The sequence below is a fragment of the Emydura macquarii genome, unplaced genomic scaffold (genome assembly GCF_026122565.2).
Source record: "Emydura macquarii macquarii isolate MOO-44397 ecotype Brisbane River unplaced genomic scaffold, CSIRO-AGI_Emac_v2 contig_3348, whole genome shotgun sequence".
In the NCBI taxonomy this organism is placed as follows: domain Eukaryota; kingdom Metazoa; phylum Chordata; order Testudines; family Chelidae; genus Emydura; species Emydura macquarii.
This window is the reverse complement of record NW_027133485.1, coordinates 989,990-1,004,973: the sequence shown is the minus strand read 5'-3', so window position 1 is coordinate 1,004,973 and position 14,984 is coordinate 989,990. Positions and strand designations below refer to the sequence as shown.

Below are 14,984 nucleotides of genomic sequence, written 5' to 3'. Positions count from 1 at the left end.
ACAGATGAAGAAACAGAGGCATAGAAGGTGTTGAGAATTGTAAGTCGTGTCTGATGAGTAAGTTTGCACAGACGGAGGGATATTTGTACTGATTGGCTGACTGCAGCTTTGTTTGACACGAGTGTATTCCTAGCAAGCAAACTTGCTTAGAGCGGAGGCTGTATAGGACAAAGGTGATGTTTTGACCTCAGGATATTACATAAACTGAAGGGAGTTATTGGGACAACAGATACACAAAATGTACTGCCAAGAGACAATTAGGAAAAACCAGGCAAAAAGTCCCTATGCTGAAGAAAGGGGCCTGGCCACATATGCACCATGAGTGCAATCAGTGGTAATAAACCAATTAGAAAAGAGAAATAACATGAAATAGCAAAGATAACAGAAGTTATGCCAATTAAAGTTTACTCATGTGTACTGCATGAGTTACATAAGATACGTGATACTTAATGGTGGTTGGAAGAGAACTAATGAATATGCAGTTTGGTTGTGTATACTACAGGGTAGATTGTAAGAGACAGTCGAAGCTTTGGAGGGGAAATCCATTGTGACCCACCGATGCCCATGGAGAAAATAGCTGGCCATGGTCTTTTTCTGTACATCTGTCATTTACTACTTTAAGAGTAATTGCAATCCCAGGGCATGCTCCTGGTACAAACAAGGCTGTGAATTAATAAACTTGAGTGTCTTGGACCAAAGTGGGTGGCACTCTCACCCAACAACAGGAAAAAAACTTCTCTGAGGCCACATAGTGTTTATTCTAGAGCCAGGAACAGAACCAAGATTCTCTTCTTCCTCCACCACATCCTTCAACCAATAGGCAATGCTCCTGAGTTCCATACTTGCTACACACCATCAGACCTGCTAGGCAAATTTGCATGCAGTCCATTCGGGTGTACTGTAAATTAAATTTAATGGAATATTTAATCCCCTTTCCAAGGGACACGCTGATTTATCAGATCTGATATCAGGTAACAGAATGCCATGATTGTATTAGGGAGCTCTCAAAGGAGCGATCAATATTGTACAAAATTAATTAATTGCCCTTTTTTAATCACATTTATAAAATCCACTCGTGCTGCCATTTTGAAGAGAGATTCCCCTGGGAGAGACTAACTCCAAAGACCAAAGAAACAGATGTTTCTGCTACTGAATCTTAATAGAGAAATTAAGCAAATAGATGCACATCTGCATAAGAGAATAAAAAAGCATACAAGAGAGGCCTTAAAAACTAATGAGATGTTCAAATATTGTTTCCTGATGGGGTGACTATAAAGTATATTTTTCCAAACTAAGCCAGGTGCTCATTTGCTCGCTGGCAGCACCACAACATGACAGGACAGTACTGGGATTTCAAATCTCTCTTTAGCGCTACCCTTGCACAACAGCTAAGAAAGTCGGCACATGCAAATCAGCATTCAGAGCTGCAGTGGCGTAGCAAGCAAAAGAAATTTAAGTCCCAGAAATCTCTGTGGTGCCCCTTTGGGTGCACTCCTCTGGGCTCCTTGGCTCCACCTCATTATCTCACACCCCACAACTCCATGCCCCAAACGCCCCATGTTTCTCACCTCCTAAGCGCAGGAACAAGCTGGAGTTCTCAGACCCCAGCATCCCATGCTGTGGCTTTAGCTGCTCCCTGACCCCCCTTCCCTTCTCAAACAATAGGATTTAGCTTTCGTCCTCCAAAATCACAAATATATGCCTGCTCTTAATACCGTCCTGGAGGCTTTGAGACACTAGTGCTTAAATGCCAAGCAAAGAGACAGGGTGGGAGTCCCAGAAGCCAGCATCCCACACACCATCCAACCCAGCCTTCCCCTCACATTACGCTGCAGCTCCGCTCTTCCCACTCATCCGTGGTCTGCAGAACACTCCAAGGTGCAGATAATCTCTGGGATTGTTTCGAAGAACATTTCAGCGTGTCACAGAACATGAATCTAGTGAAACAGAGATGGCCATGTAATATTTGGAAAAACACTAAGGGATGTTTTGAAAAAAATATTTTATTTATAGATTGTCTGAAGCTGAATTCATGGATTTCTCATTTTCAGGAGCGTTTATTATCGCCCGTCAGTGTGTATGGATTCCAATGAAGCACAGATGTCTGCACTACCAAGATTACCTGCCTTAGTAACTGTGCTCCCGTGGGGAGCACAGAGTGTGTGTTTGGCAGAGCAGAAGGTTAAAAATATACATATTCATGCCTTCTTCCTGGCATCCCCACAGAGCACCGGGGACCTCACAATGGTCTGTTGAAGACTGAATGCTCTCTCTAGACCAGCCAGCCAGCCAGCGGCAGTGTCTGTCATTCAGCACGCTCTGCTGGCTAATTCAAGTATCACAGGGAGCACCACATCCACCAGGTAACTTCATAACGGGGACTCCAGTGGTACCTTCAATTTGGTTGTTCGAGTGACTGTGCATCTGGGTTCCCCAACAGCTCCAGGTCTTTCTGACCAACCTCCTTTACCTAGTTGCCAGGTAAAGCACACAGCATGCCAGAACCCCAGACCTAAATTCCATTCCACACTTGGTGTGTGTTACATACTTTGCAGAAACTACACCCAGTAGCATCTTCTCCAGCACTTAGAACCTGATAGTTTATGTCTAATACAACCTGGTATTTAAGTTCTGAACTAGTCTGAGTAGGATTGTATGACAGGGTTACTTGTGATTGCGGGGAGGGCAGGGCTTCGCTGCCCTGGGGGTCTCTTCTGGTTCATGTCTTGTGTTCCTAAAATCTCATGCTTCAGGACTTAGCTGGTCACCTGCAAGGGTCAAGAAGTGATTTCCTTCCCCCGCCAACCCCAGGCTCCCCAAAATGTGTTCTGGGGCAAGTTTTTTGTTCTTCTTCTTCAGAGATGGACTTGGCTGGAGGTAGAACACCAGATAAGGTGGACAGGTTCTCCGAGGTGGCACCAAGCCTTCTCTCTCTCTCACATTCTTGACTTGGTGGTTCTTGCCCACGTGTTTAGGATCTAACTGATCACCACACATGAGGTACAGAAGGAGTTTTCCCCAGGTCAGATTGGCCATGACCTGAGGGGTTTTTCTGCCTTCCTCTGCAGGATGGGGAGAGGGTCCTTGCCAGGATTATCTGGGTGTATCTCACTTAACCAATTCCCCGCCATTGAGCACTGGTGCACCTCGGTCCCTGCTATTCTCTGCCTGGGACATGTCATAGTTTAGTCTCCTGTGGGCTATGATACTTTGGCCTAATTTTGGTTGCTGGGTTAAGCATGCGGGGGCTGGACGGTGTTGGTGGCCTGTGCTATACAGGAGGTCAGACTAGATGATCTGATGAGCCCTTCTGGCCTTAAACTCGATCACCCGAGATCGGGACCACACGCTTCTGGCTTGGCAGCTCACAGTCCTTAGGACCAAAGGCAGAGCAGAGCAGAGCTTCCTCTCAGGCTGCAGCTTACACCCGCAAGGGCATTCATAGGCACAGTGATGGCGCAGCACAGAGAAGGCTACACCCCAGCGTAACTATTGCTGTGGCACCAACTCCCTATCTAATTGAGCAGCAGCGTTGTTGAATACTTGTTAACTTATTGGATTGTCATTAATATGCTGATATATGAATGATAATGCTGTCTCTGATAGAATCACACTCCTTTGGAGGCCAGGAAACAGAAGCACTTATCTCTAGAGAAACAGACTTTGAATGAATGTTGTTAGCAAGGGATGAGTGAAATCCAATGGAATAAACTGATTCTTAGTCGCTCAATGATGATTATCAAGCCACCTAATATGTCAGACAGCCTCCGAAGGAGAGCGTTTATACACCCATCTTCAAGGTGTGTGCTTGAACCAGAGCCTCCCTATGACCCATATAGAGAAGGAATCTGCAGGCAGATGTCTGAGACACTGAAAGTGGAAGAAAAAAAAATAGAGAAGAATGACACAAGTGTCTCACTATGACATGCAAGAATTTTAAGGAATCCATGAAGCAAGACTTCAGTCATCAGATTCCTAAGGACGGCAAGGAATTCTCAACGCTCCACAACTCCTGTAACCACACATTAGCATCAATTCAGTTCGCCAAAGCAGAGTTCAGGGGTGCTATATACACACATAAATACCCTAGTCACCTGATGCGCTCCAGGGCTCCGCTGGAATGTTGACTCTAGTGAGAGCTGCTGGCATTCTGCTGGCCCATGAGCTCAAACCATCTAAATGACAACAATGCGCTGGGATATTTCTACTAAAAGGCCGATAAAGAACATGTAGATTGACAAACTGTTGTCTCCACTTCTTGAATTTCCAGTCAGTCTCCTGAGTGCACAGTCTGTTGTGTGAGAGCTAGCTGCAATAAAGACTTCCACCTTTCTTGTGTTTTGCTTGGAAGTTAAGAGGACAGTGATTCTCCCCCACTACTGCTTCTGGCTGTAAAATGTTAACCCTCTCCTGCTGGGAGGAAGCTTGAATTGACCCATGAGTTTCATTAGATTGAATAAAAATAACCCTGCTCTCGGATGCAGCACACAGGATGGTGACTCTGTTTAATTTGTTAAATCAGTGGAGCTGAATAACCAGAGCTCTTACCCTGCAAAAATCAGAGTGTGTGAAAACCTCCATATTGGTGCAATAAACTACTTTTATGATGGTCTCTTATTTTAAATCTTAAGCCTTGCTGTAACTGTGGCTGCTCCCACTAACTTACTCTATGAAGGATTTGTACATGCTGAAGGAGGGCACTTTATCACGGTGTAATAGCAATGGCTGTGAGACATCTGAACAGAATGATAAAACCTCCTTTATCAGACTGGCCCCTGGGTCTCTGATGCCATGAAGCTGTCACAGCTCAGGATTCATACACAAAATCTCTTTGTCTTGGCGGAGATGGAGCTATTGGTCCAGACTGAGAGTACAGCTATGCTTGAAGGTGTGGACTTGGGACAAAGAGTGTAAAGGGTTACCATCGACAATTTCTGGACTGCCAGGCAGTTTTATGCTCAGGACATCATGTACACATCTGTTCCAAAGCTTCTAAAAAAAATAGGCAAAATACATAGTCATGGTCAACTTAGCTGTGACCATATTTGGGAGAGCTCTGTGCAGCATTATACATAGCACACCGGACAGGCAGACTGAACTGATGCTGATGTAGGATTACAGGAGCTGTGGAGGGATGAGACGACCTTGTAGTCCTTAGGAATCTGATGACTGAAATCTTGTTGCATAGGTTCCTTAAACTTCTTGCATGTTAAAGTGAGGCACCTGAAAGTCACTCTTCTCTCTTTATTTTTCTCTTCCCCCTTTCAGGGTCTCAGACATCTGCCTGGAGATTCCTTCTACATCTAGAGGCTTTTGTTCAAACACACATCTTGAAGACACAGGTATATAAACTCTCTTGATAATCATCATCAAGAGACTAAGAAGCAATTTATTCTGCTGGATTCCACTCGTCCCTTGCTAACAACATTCATTCAAGCTCTTTTCCTCTGAAGGGAAGTGGTTCTGTTTCCTGGACTTCTAAAGAGTGAGGCAAAAAGATAGGGCAAGCCAAGAAATGAATACTGATTCCCACCAAGTACATATCACTCCAGGAAAGTACACAGGACACACAGAAAGACAGATAAGTGTCTTAGAAATTAAATTAGCACTTTGGGTAAAATCCTTTCATCTACCAATTCACTGTGGAGCCACTGTGAAAGTTCAGTAGCTTTCGAACAATGGGCAGAAGTGCAGGGATACCACCAGGTAACAGACATGGTCCCGTGTGCACTACAGCACACTACATCGAATTCCTGCAGCAAGGCCCCCGAGGCTCCATGGCACTGTGGTGCCAAGTTCTGCAGGTAAATTCAACACGGTATTTATTGCACTAAATATGAAAGCAATCCCACAGAACAGTCCGCGTAGGACTCCTTGATTCATAGACTTTAAGGACAAAAAGGAGCATTATGATCAGTTCATCAATGAGTTTCCCAGACCTGAAGAAGGGCTCTGTGTAAGCTCGCAAGCTGGTCTCTCTCACCAACAAAAGTTGGTCCAATAAAAGATATTACCTCACCCACCTTGTCTTTCTAATATACTGGGATCAACACAGCTACAACAACACTGCACTTCAAACAGACATTCTTTAGTCTCCCTCCTTATAAGGCTGAGAAGTGTAAAAAAAACTATTCACAGAAAGTTCCAAATTCCTCAGAATCCTAGAGGAAAAGCAAAAGGTTGGAGCCGACAGAGGCTAACAGGCAAGGTTAGTACAACTGGTGTCATGAAATGAATAGGTGCGATCAGTGGGATTACTTGGAATGAAAAAGCTGCAGCAGCCAGAGGGCGTTACTAGAGCGAAGCAGAGCTAAAAACACACACAAGGCTGGCGGACAGTAAACTGCCTTATTCCAAGGGACTGCACCTGCCCTAATTACTGAGAGGGGAAGACAGGCAGAGAAGCCTTCTCAAATAAGCCAGATTTTTCAGTCAAATGATTTTGGCTGAAAACCGGTGCTGCAGCTTGATGTTGGGGGCCTTTTAATTGCAGATTGATGTTTAAATCAAGTTTTGTTAATATGAACATTGCAACCCATCCTACCACCAGCTCTAGCTGGGCTTTCTGCACACTTACATCCATGTACCATAAGCTTTCTTGGTGGAAAGTTTTCAGACTCTGATGCTTCCATCCCACTCCCAAAGGGATCTGGTGGCAAGGAGCGTTCTATAAGATGTTGGATACCAATATGGTATTTTAGGCACTTAAATGTCAAGAAGAGACCTGGATGAATTGTGAAAGGGGCAAGAGGAAAGAGAGAGGCTATAATAGATACATTGTGATGCACTGAAACCACCAGGAACATTTTAACTTCAAAGACGGAGCTTCCCTCCCCCAGAATTCACCCTGGACAGTTCTACCATGCAGCCAGGATCAGAGTTTGCTGCACAGAACACAAGGGCTAGGGCTGAACCTTGGTTTCATCCACTGAACAAGAGCAGCTGCAGCCACCCTTTCCTCTATGGCTCTAGAAGAAACAAAGCAATCCCATGCAGGAACATTCTCAGTAGTGTAGGGACTGCTTCTCAGTGTCAGAAACGTCTACAAAGGTCAGGATTAAGATTCAGCTCCTGCATGTGAAAGTCCCATTGCTTCTTAGTTACAAAATGAGCATATTTCACCTACAATTGCAGGAGAGACCAGGTTGCTCTTATAGTGAGCACGCAAGGTTTCCTTTCAAGCAAACAACACTATAAGCACAGATTACACAAGATTTTTTAGCCAAATCTGAATGCCACAGAATAAGTAGCCATTTGAAGACTACCACATAGCAGACCAGGTCATGCCTTTAAAAGCAACTGCTCTCTGATCCAAATGGTTGTGTGATAGCTTGACCAGCAATAACTTAGTCCTTACCAGAGTGTAAATGTTATCTTGCCTAGAGTGTCAGATCTTCAATTCACTGTCCAGCTTCCCACACCAAGGCCCTCTGCTGTGAAGGGAATGGCACAGTCACTAAGAGGAGTCCTGGCTCCTCTTCCCCCTAGGAGTTTGTAAATGCATCAAGCACATGCGAGACAGAATAATGAGATCAATCAGTGATAAATCACACCACTACCATCAGTACCGTGCAAGTGGAAAGCACTAGCCAACATGAGCACAGAACTCCATATTAGGGAAAAAGCAGAGTCTATTGTGATTCGAAAGCAGGAGGCAGATTGGGGAAAGAAACCAAATTGGCCAGGCGGCTTATAAGTTAGAACATTGACTGCAACATTCATCATCTTCTAAGGCGTGGGCCACTTCACACCACCATGCAACACTGAGCACCACCGCCATGGTGTAAATGGGAATTTCAACAACACTAGTGACCCTAGTGTATTTTAACTACAGCTCTTCAGAAATTCAAAGGCTGCTGAATTAAGCTTCACTGAGTTGATTTGTAAAAAGCATATGAACTCCTAGCCATTTATTTCCCTGCTTTATTTGAGGTGAAAAATATGCAGAAAGCAGATCAATGTACTATTGACAGATTGAATTCAATAGTTTTGAGCGAGAAAGCAAAGCAAGAATGTGGTAGAGGGGTGAGAAACATGAGCCAAGAACAAAGTCAGGCTACCTGAGTTTTCCTCCTAGGACATTTTTATGCACCTCTGGAGGGCAAGTTCAAAGAGCTGCTGTGTAACCAAGTGTAAACAAAGGGAACTTGCCAGCAAGAATTTCCAGGCAATCATAGCACTTAGACAGAACCACACTTTTCAGTATAGCTTCAATATGCATCCTGTTATTTGTACTGTTAACCATTAACACAGCATCAGAGCTTTGCACAGCATTTTCCAGGGATTTTAGGAGAGGGTCACTGCCCCAAAGAGCTCTCTTTCTAAAGAAGATAAGCACAGAACACAGCAGTGATAGATAAAGGGAGAAGGTAAGAAGCTTAAAAAATAAGCCAGTGATTAGTATTACAATAGCAGTGAGAGGCCCTGCTGCACAAGCATAGGGTGAGACAGTCCCTGCCCTGAAGAGTTTACCACCTCAACAGACAAGAGAAAGGAAGGATTATCATCTCTGGTTTACAGAGGTGGAACTGAGGTAAGCACATCTGATATGTTCAGATACTTTTAAGCAGATACTGACAGAGGAGGAGGAGCAGACAGTCCCGGAGGGGAGGTCAGTGATGAAGAGTATGAGGCGGTCTTTCCAGGCACAGGGAGAATCATGACCTAAAAGTAGAAGAAGGGAGCAATAAAGGCAGAAGAGCAGTTTGAGTAGAGAAGCTGATGTGGGCAGCAACAGGGAGGGAGTGAGGGCACAGGGTGGGAGGGTTAGAGAGAAGGTTGAAGCTTCAGGATAAATTTAGTACAACAAGCACAGTCCCAAGCTGCAGTAGTTCATTTTCCTTCCTCCAATCTCCCTTTCCCATCTTAGGGTTGTGTGTTTTTAACAGATCATGTCCCATCCCAAAGGTGGACACACTCAGTCTCTCTGCAGAGTTTCAGTGAGATCCACTGTATGTAGCTCTTGATAATCTATTCCATACCTGGAGGAGGCAGTCGGCATTGGCAAGGGTTTGTGTCTGCCTACAGATAAATACACAGCTGGTTAAGTGACCAGATGGAGAACCACACACAATATCCATGGGGCATTTTTTGTAAGCCAAAAGTGAGGTAGCTTCCAGGGAGCGCATAATGAAGGATGCTCTGAAGTGTAGGACTCTACAGAATCCATACTGCACTGGCAAAGGAAACAGAAGCACCAGTTCACACTTTGCAACATAAAACAAAGCAGTGTCATGCAGTTTAATGCAATGGCAGTCACATGTGGCACCTAGACAAACAGGAAATTAGCAGCCACAAATAGTATTTCAAGCAGAAACAAACTACAACTTGTACAGACTTTTTTACCAGGATCTTCTCTGGATTAATTCAAGAAAGGAAAAGGAATTTAATCCAGAGTTTCCATTCCAGAAAAGATTCTACTCATGTAACCAGGAGAATTTCAGGATTCTAAATTCCTTTTGCATACCACAGCAAAGCAGAACTGTTCTCCAACTACACATGTGCACAGCAAAGAGAAAAAAACTTCCAGTCAAGCAACAAGATATTGGAGAACTTGCATCAGCTATCTGAATTATGAACTTTTATCATAGAGGGCCTAATTAATAAATCATGTCCTCACTTAGTGCATTATTCACCAATAATACGGGATGCACTGGTTACAGCACTAGTTATGAGCTCTAATTACGAGCACACACGTCTCTCAGCTAAATTAGACATTTATAGGTCCAGGGATAGAGGAAGTGGAAATCCAGTGATTTAGCTAGGCTAATCTGTAACCTTTTCAGATCTTTGGCTGTAGGGAATATCTAAGATGCCTCTATATTATTCTATTCGTCAGGCCAGACCTGAAGAAGAGCTCTGTGTAAACTCAAAACCTTGTCTCTTTCACCAACAGAAGAAGTTGGTCCAATAAAAGATACTACCTCACCCACCTTGTCTCTCTGTTATTCTGTCAATTAAGAAAGGAATGATAACTGCACAGCCTAATGAAACTCATCTACCTTGACATACTCTATTGTCCCCACAATAACACAAGTACAATACTAAAAAGAGTCCCGTCCTGGCAACCACAAATCAACAGATCTACCTTGATTTAGCATTACATATGTTTTCTCTGTATACTGATCTGTTCTCCTGTAAGTTATGAATCAGAAGTTCACACAGCCAGAATAATAGGCTGTGGAGGCTTTGGATCTTGGAGGCAGATTGGGAAACATGTGCACCCTGCCAGCTGTTGACTTTTTGAGCAGTCTGCTTGCTTTCCTCATTCTGCCTTTTCTCTTCACACGGTAGCACACAAAACTAGAATTAGGAACCAGTGGCTTCTTGTAAAGCCATAAGTGCCAAAGAGCATTGTCTGTGCTAGGGATCTCCAGACACAAGATAGAAAGGGACCAGGCACTGAGACAAGAGTGATGGGATGAGCAAACTGAGTGCAGGACAGATTCCGCACAGAAGGGAAGGCTTCCTGCAGACTCCTCATCCCTGATCCCAGCCTCTACCTACCCTCCTCTCTGCTCAGGGGAAGGAAAAGGAGGGTGGGGACTGCTGTTCAAAGGGACACTCAGGAAACGCAATTTATGATGACAGCAACTATTTATAAACATGCTGGAGACACTTTATATGCAGATGGCAGAAACTCTTCATCGCATCCTACCCGCCCCCTCCTCATCCCCAGACTGTCCCCCTCTCTTCAGTGCACCTCGTTTGGCTAAGGACACCCCTAGGGAGGCTGGGAAAAACCACACGGGGTACAGGGAGCTCAATGTTCATGTCAGCGCCCAGCTCATGTCTCACGACAGCCAGAAACCTGCACACATACCCTCCCCGATACTTGCTGCCACATTCCTACCACCTCCCACCGCCCCTTCCCCATCCTAGCCCCTGCCCTCCCGCACACTGCCCCGACAGACCCACACAACCTGTGTGCCCCATCTCTCCCTGCGTCTCTCTTCCCCCTACACCGTCCACCCTGAGACCTCACTCCACCAACCCCACCCGCACCAAACCCCATCCCCTCATCCCCCCTCCCCCACTACCCCATCCACTCAGCACCCGAACACCCCCCATCCTGTGCCCCACCCCCACTCTGCCCCACCCCACTGCCCCCACCCTTCACACCCGCTGCCTCCACGTCCCCACACCCCATCCTACTGCCCTGCCCCCCACACTGCCCCATCGCGCTGCCCCCGCGCTGCCCCCACACCCCCGCCCTTCACACTGCCTCATCCCCCCACGCTGCCCCCGCGCTGCCCCCACACCCCCGCCCTTCACACCGCCCGATCCCCCCTCAGCCCATCGCGCTGCCCCGGCCGGACTCACCCTGCTCGGCGGCGGCCCCGGGCAGCAGCAGCAGCGGCAGCAGCAGCAGCGGCAGGAGGAAGCCGCCTCCCCCCGTCTCCATGGTGCTGCCGACTCCGCGCGGCTCCGGCTCCGGCTGTCGCTGCCGCTTCCCTCATCCCGGCCGCTCCCGCCCTCGCCCGCCGAACCCGCTCCGTCCGGAGCCCGCCCCGCCCCGCCCCGCCGGCAGCCGGGCCAATCGGGGCCGGGGGTAGGCGCAGGAGCGGCCACTCGCCGCGAGCAAAGGGCTGAGCGGGAGGGGGCGTGGCCAGGATCGGCACCGGCCAATCACAGCGAGAAGTGCGCTGGAAGGGCGGGGCGAGGATGGGGAGCAGCCACTCACGGGGTGGGGGCTTGGCCGGGGTCTAGCGATTGGGGACGCGGCCCCTCACGGGGAGGGGCGGGGCGAGGGTGGGAAGAGGAGCACAACCGCCGCTCAGGCTGGAGGGGGCGCGGCCAAGAGGAGGGCAGCAGCCATTCACAGAAGGGGGCGGGGAGAGGATCAGCCAATCAGCAAGCGGGGGCGAATCAGCTGGTAGGGTGGGTGTTCGTGCCAGCCAATAAAAACTGGAGGGCGGAGCTACGAGTGGGGCCTGCTGCGCTCTGTAGTCGCCTGCGTGGGTTGGGCCGAGTGACGGTTAAGCCCGACCCGTTAACCCGCTACAGCCCGGAACGGAGTCGGGTGAGGGTGGCCGGGCCCCGGCCTGGGCCGTGCAGGGCCTCTGGGGGCAGGGAGAACGGAGGGGGAGCCCCGGGGGCTGCAGTTCTGAGGGCTGGGGGTATGTGAGGTTGGGGGGCGCTGGGGGGGCCAGGGCTGTGGGGTGACGCTGGGGGTATGTGAGGTTGGGGGGTGCTGGGGGGGCCAGGGCTGTGGGGTGACGCTGGGGGTATGAGGTTGGGGGAGTGACGCTGGGGGGCTCTGGGCGGTGCTGGGGGGGCCAGGGCTGGGGGTGTGACGCTGGGAGTATCTGAGGTTGGGGGGCGCTGGGGGGGCCGGCGCTGGGGGTATGAGGTTGGGGGTGTGACGCTGGGGGGCTCTGGGCGGTGCTGGGGTCTGTGGTGGGATTTGGGGGCTGGGGCCCAGCGCTAGCGCTCCGGGCTGCTCGGGGGGCTGCAGCGCCGCCGTAGGGCAGGTCTTCAGGGGGCTCCGGGCTGCCGGGGCTGGGCTGGGGAAGCGGCTCCCAGGAGCTCAGCGCCAAGTCCCAGCCGCTCGCTCTGTGTGTGTGGGTGTGGTGTGTGCTGTGTGTGTGTGTCGGGGTGTCATTGCATCGGGCAGGGTGACGCTCCTCCCAGTCACACGGCGAGTCCCTCCTTCTGCAGTCTAATTGTTGCGCCTACCGAGACGGGCCGTGGTGCCTACAGAGCCGGCTGGCAGCTGCCTGTCTAGTCCATCTGCAAAGTTACTTCAGTCCTACACGTGCAAAGGGCAGAAATAGCAGAGGTCCTAAAATCCAATTACTGTCAGGTCATAGTTTGCCCTCTATATCATTGGGAAATCTACTGTGGAGGGTACTGTACACACTAGTTGTCACAGCCCATGGACCCTAATTAAAAATGTAATTTGGCCTTCTCCACTGAATGAGCTCAGCTCCCTGGTGCAGTTAATGAAAAATTAGTAAATGGGTAATCTGCAAGAAGTGTTGAGTCAGGATTTTATTTTGCAAAATCAAACCCGGGACCAAGGGGAAGTCAAATCCTTTCTTCATTTGTCCAAAATCCCAGAGTAACACCAGTTGTGTCTCTCTGCTTTTGAACAATAAACATGAGCAGATGTAGAAAATCAAATTAACCATGAGATGTTAGGCAATATTTGTTAGTAAATCTGTTAAATTTCTTGGACTAAACCATAAAGAGAACGCAGTGCTCTTGTATCACCCTAAAGTCAGATGCACTAAAACCCCCAGATATCAGACAGAGTTTTGATTGGCTTCTCAGCCTGTTACCAGTCAGACTCAGCTCTGCATGTCGTATAATAATTGGATTAATTTGATATGGTTATTGCAGTCATATTAAAATATGCCTTAAGCCCTAGTTATAGAACACTGGATTCCTAACATTATTAATAAACATGCCTCATGAAAGCTGTGGTGGTAATGCTGGTGTATAGATGCTGAGCTGCTCTTTAATATCTCTAAATGTTTTTTATGTCAGTGGGGCTTCATACAAGTTCTGGGATCTGACCATGTACAGTTAATTGCAGGATCAGCACCTAAATGTGCAAAATCTTATCACAGATCCTCATGCTCTACTTCTGCTAGTTGAAATCAGCCCTCTTGCAACCCAAATGGTGGTTTTTGAAAATATATGTATAGATATAGAGACATGAACTTAAAACAAGTGTTTTGGGTTATGGTCAACATACAGTCTCACCAAGACCGTGCAAGTAGAAAAGCATCTGTGCTGTCTGTGTAGACTGGACTGTGTGGTGCATGTCGGGTGATGGGGCCCAAAGGAGTAGCCAGGTTGCCAACCCTCCAGGATTGTCCTGGACTCTCCAGGCATTAAAGAGTAATCTTTAATTGAAGATTGTCATGTGATGAAACCTCCAGGAATGCATCCAACCAAAATTGGCAGCCCTAAGCCAGGGGCACGAAGCACAGGGTGAAGCTAGTTTTCCCCATGCTGATCTTAAAGGGGGCTATGAGTAGAGTTTTCTTGAAGGGGGACTCAGCTTTTAAAAGTTGGAAACTGGATTAGTTTCACTCATCCCCCCACAAAGACAAAAACAGTCAAGGTTATTTTTTTCTTAGTATTTTTATGTAGTAATAATGTGAAGCTTTTCACTGTCACTGAATCCCTGCCCCAAAAAAATCACAAGCTTTCTGTGAGCATGTTGCAAATTCCCATAGTAGCTGAAGAGTTACTGATGATTGGACTGAGTGATGGTTCCCTCTCCTGGCTCACTAGCACTGAAGCACACAATGTCAGAGGCCCTGTAGAACAGTGATCACTTTGTCTTGTTTCCTATTCATTCCTTTGCGAGATAATTTGAGGGTTTTTTTTACCTGTAGGACATTCCAGACTAACTTGCAACGTATTTAAGGTGAATCGAATTCACAATGTAAAAGCAAGAAAATACACTCAAATCTACATGTCATGTAAAGTTTGCCCATGTACTGGGCTTCTCTGCTGAAAGGTCACTTCTAACACTGAGAGTGACCTTTCTAGAGGGTGCTGCTGAAGGAAATTTGAAATGCAACACAAGTATTCCATGGACATACTGTAGAGCTGTATAGATACAGCCCTGGGGTCAGCAAGGAAAGGATTAACACCTCTGAGAAGAGGGATGAGCACAACTGCCTACACTGAGCAGCGTCATTGTGAGGGGAGCAGGAGCAGGTCAGCTGTGGTGGGTTAGATGGTTCCCCCAGCACATTACAGAAGGGAGGTGGGCCGAGAGCTCTGGTGTTTTCTAGGTGTTAGCTCCTCTTGTGGGGGAAGCGTTTGCTCCGAGAGTGGCTTTTTTGTTTCTGATTTTAAAATGCTCAGTGCAGCTTGCACACACCAGGGGTTACAAGCTGTTTGTTTGCTGTTTTATGTTTTTAGGTTGATTTAAACCCTCCCAAACCCAGTAGCCCTTTAATCTGATACCTGAATAACATAAAGCCTAAGCTGTTTATGTCCTTAATTACTTGGTGACATCT

General features: G+C 47.5%; 1 protein-coding gene across 1 annotated transcript in view; it reads right to left on the bottom strand.

Annotated features, from left to right (window-relative positions):
- Positions 1-11,536, bottom strand: part of EPHA10 (EPH receptor A10) — a 101,760-nt gene extending 90,224 nt beyond the window's left edge. The window contains exon 1 of the mRNA XM_067533939.1: positions 11,323-11,536. Within this exon, the coding sequence (XP_067390040.1) occupies positions 11,323-11,404 (82 nt within the window). The 5' untranslated portion in view covers positions 11,405-11,536. The remainder of the gene's footprint in view (positions 1-11,322) is intronic.
- Between the last annotated feature and the right edge of the window lie 3,448 nt (positions 11,537-14,984).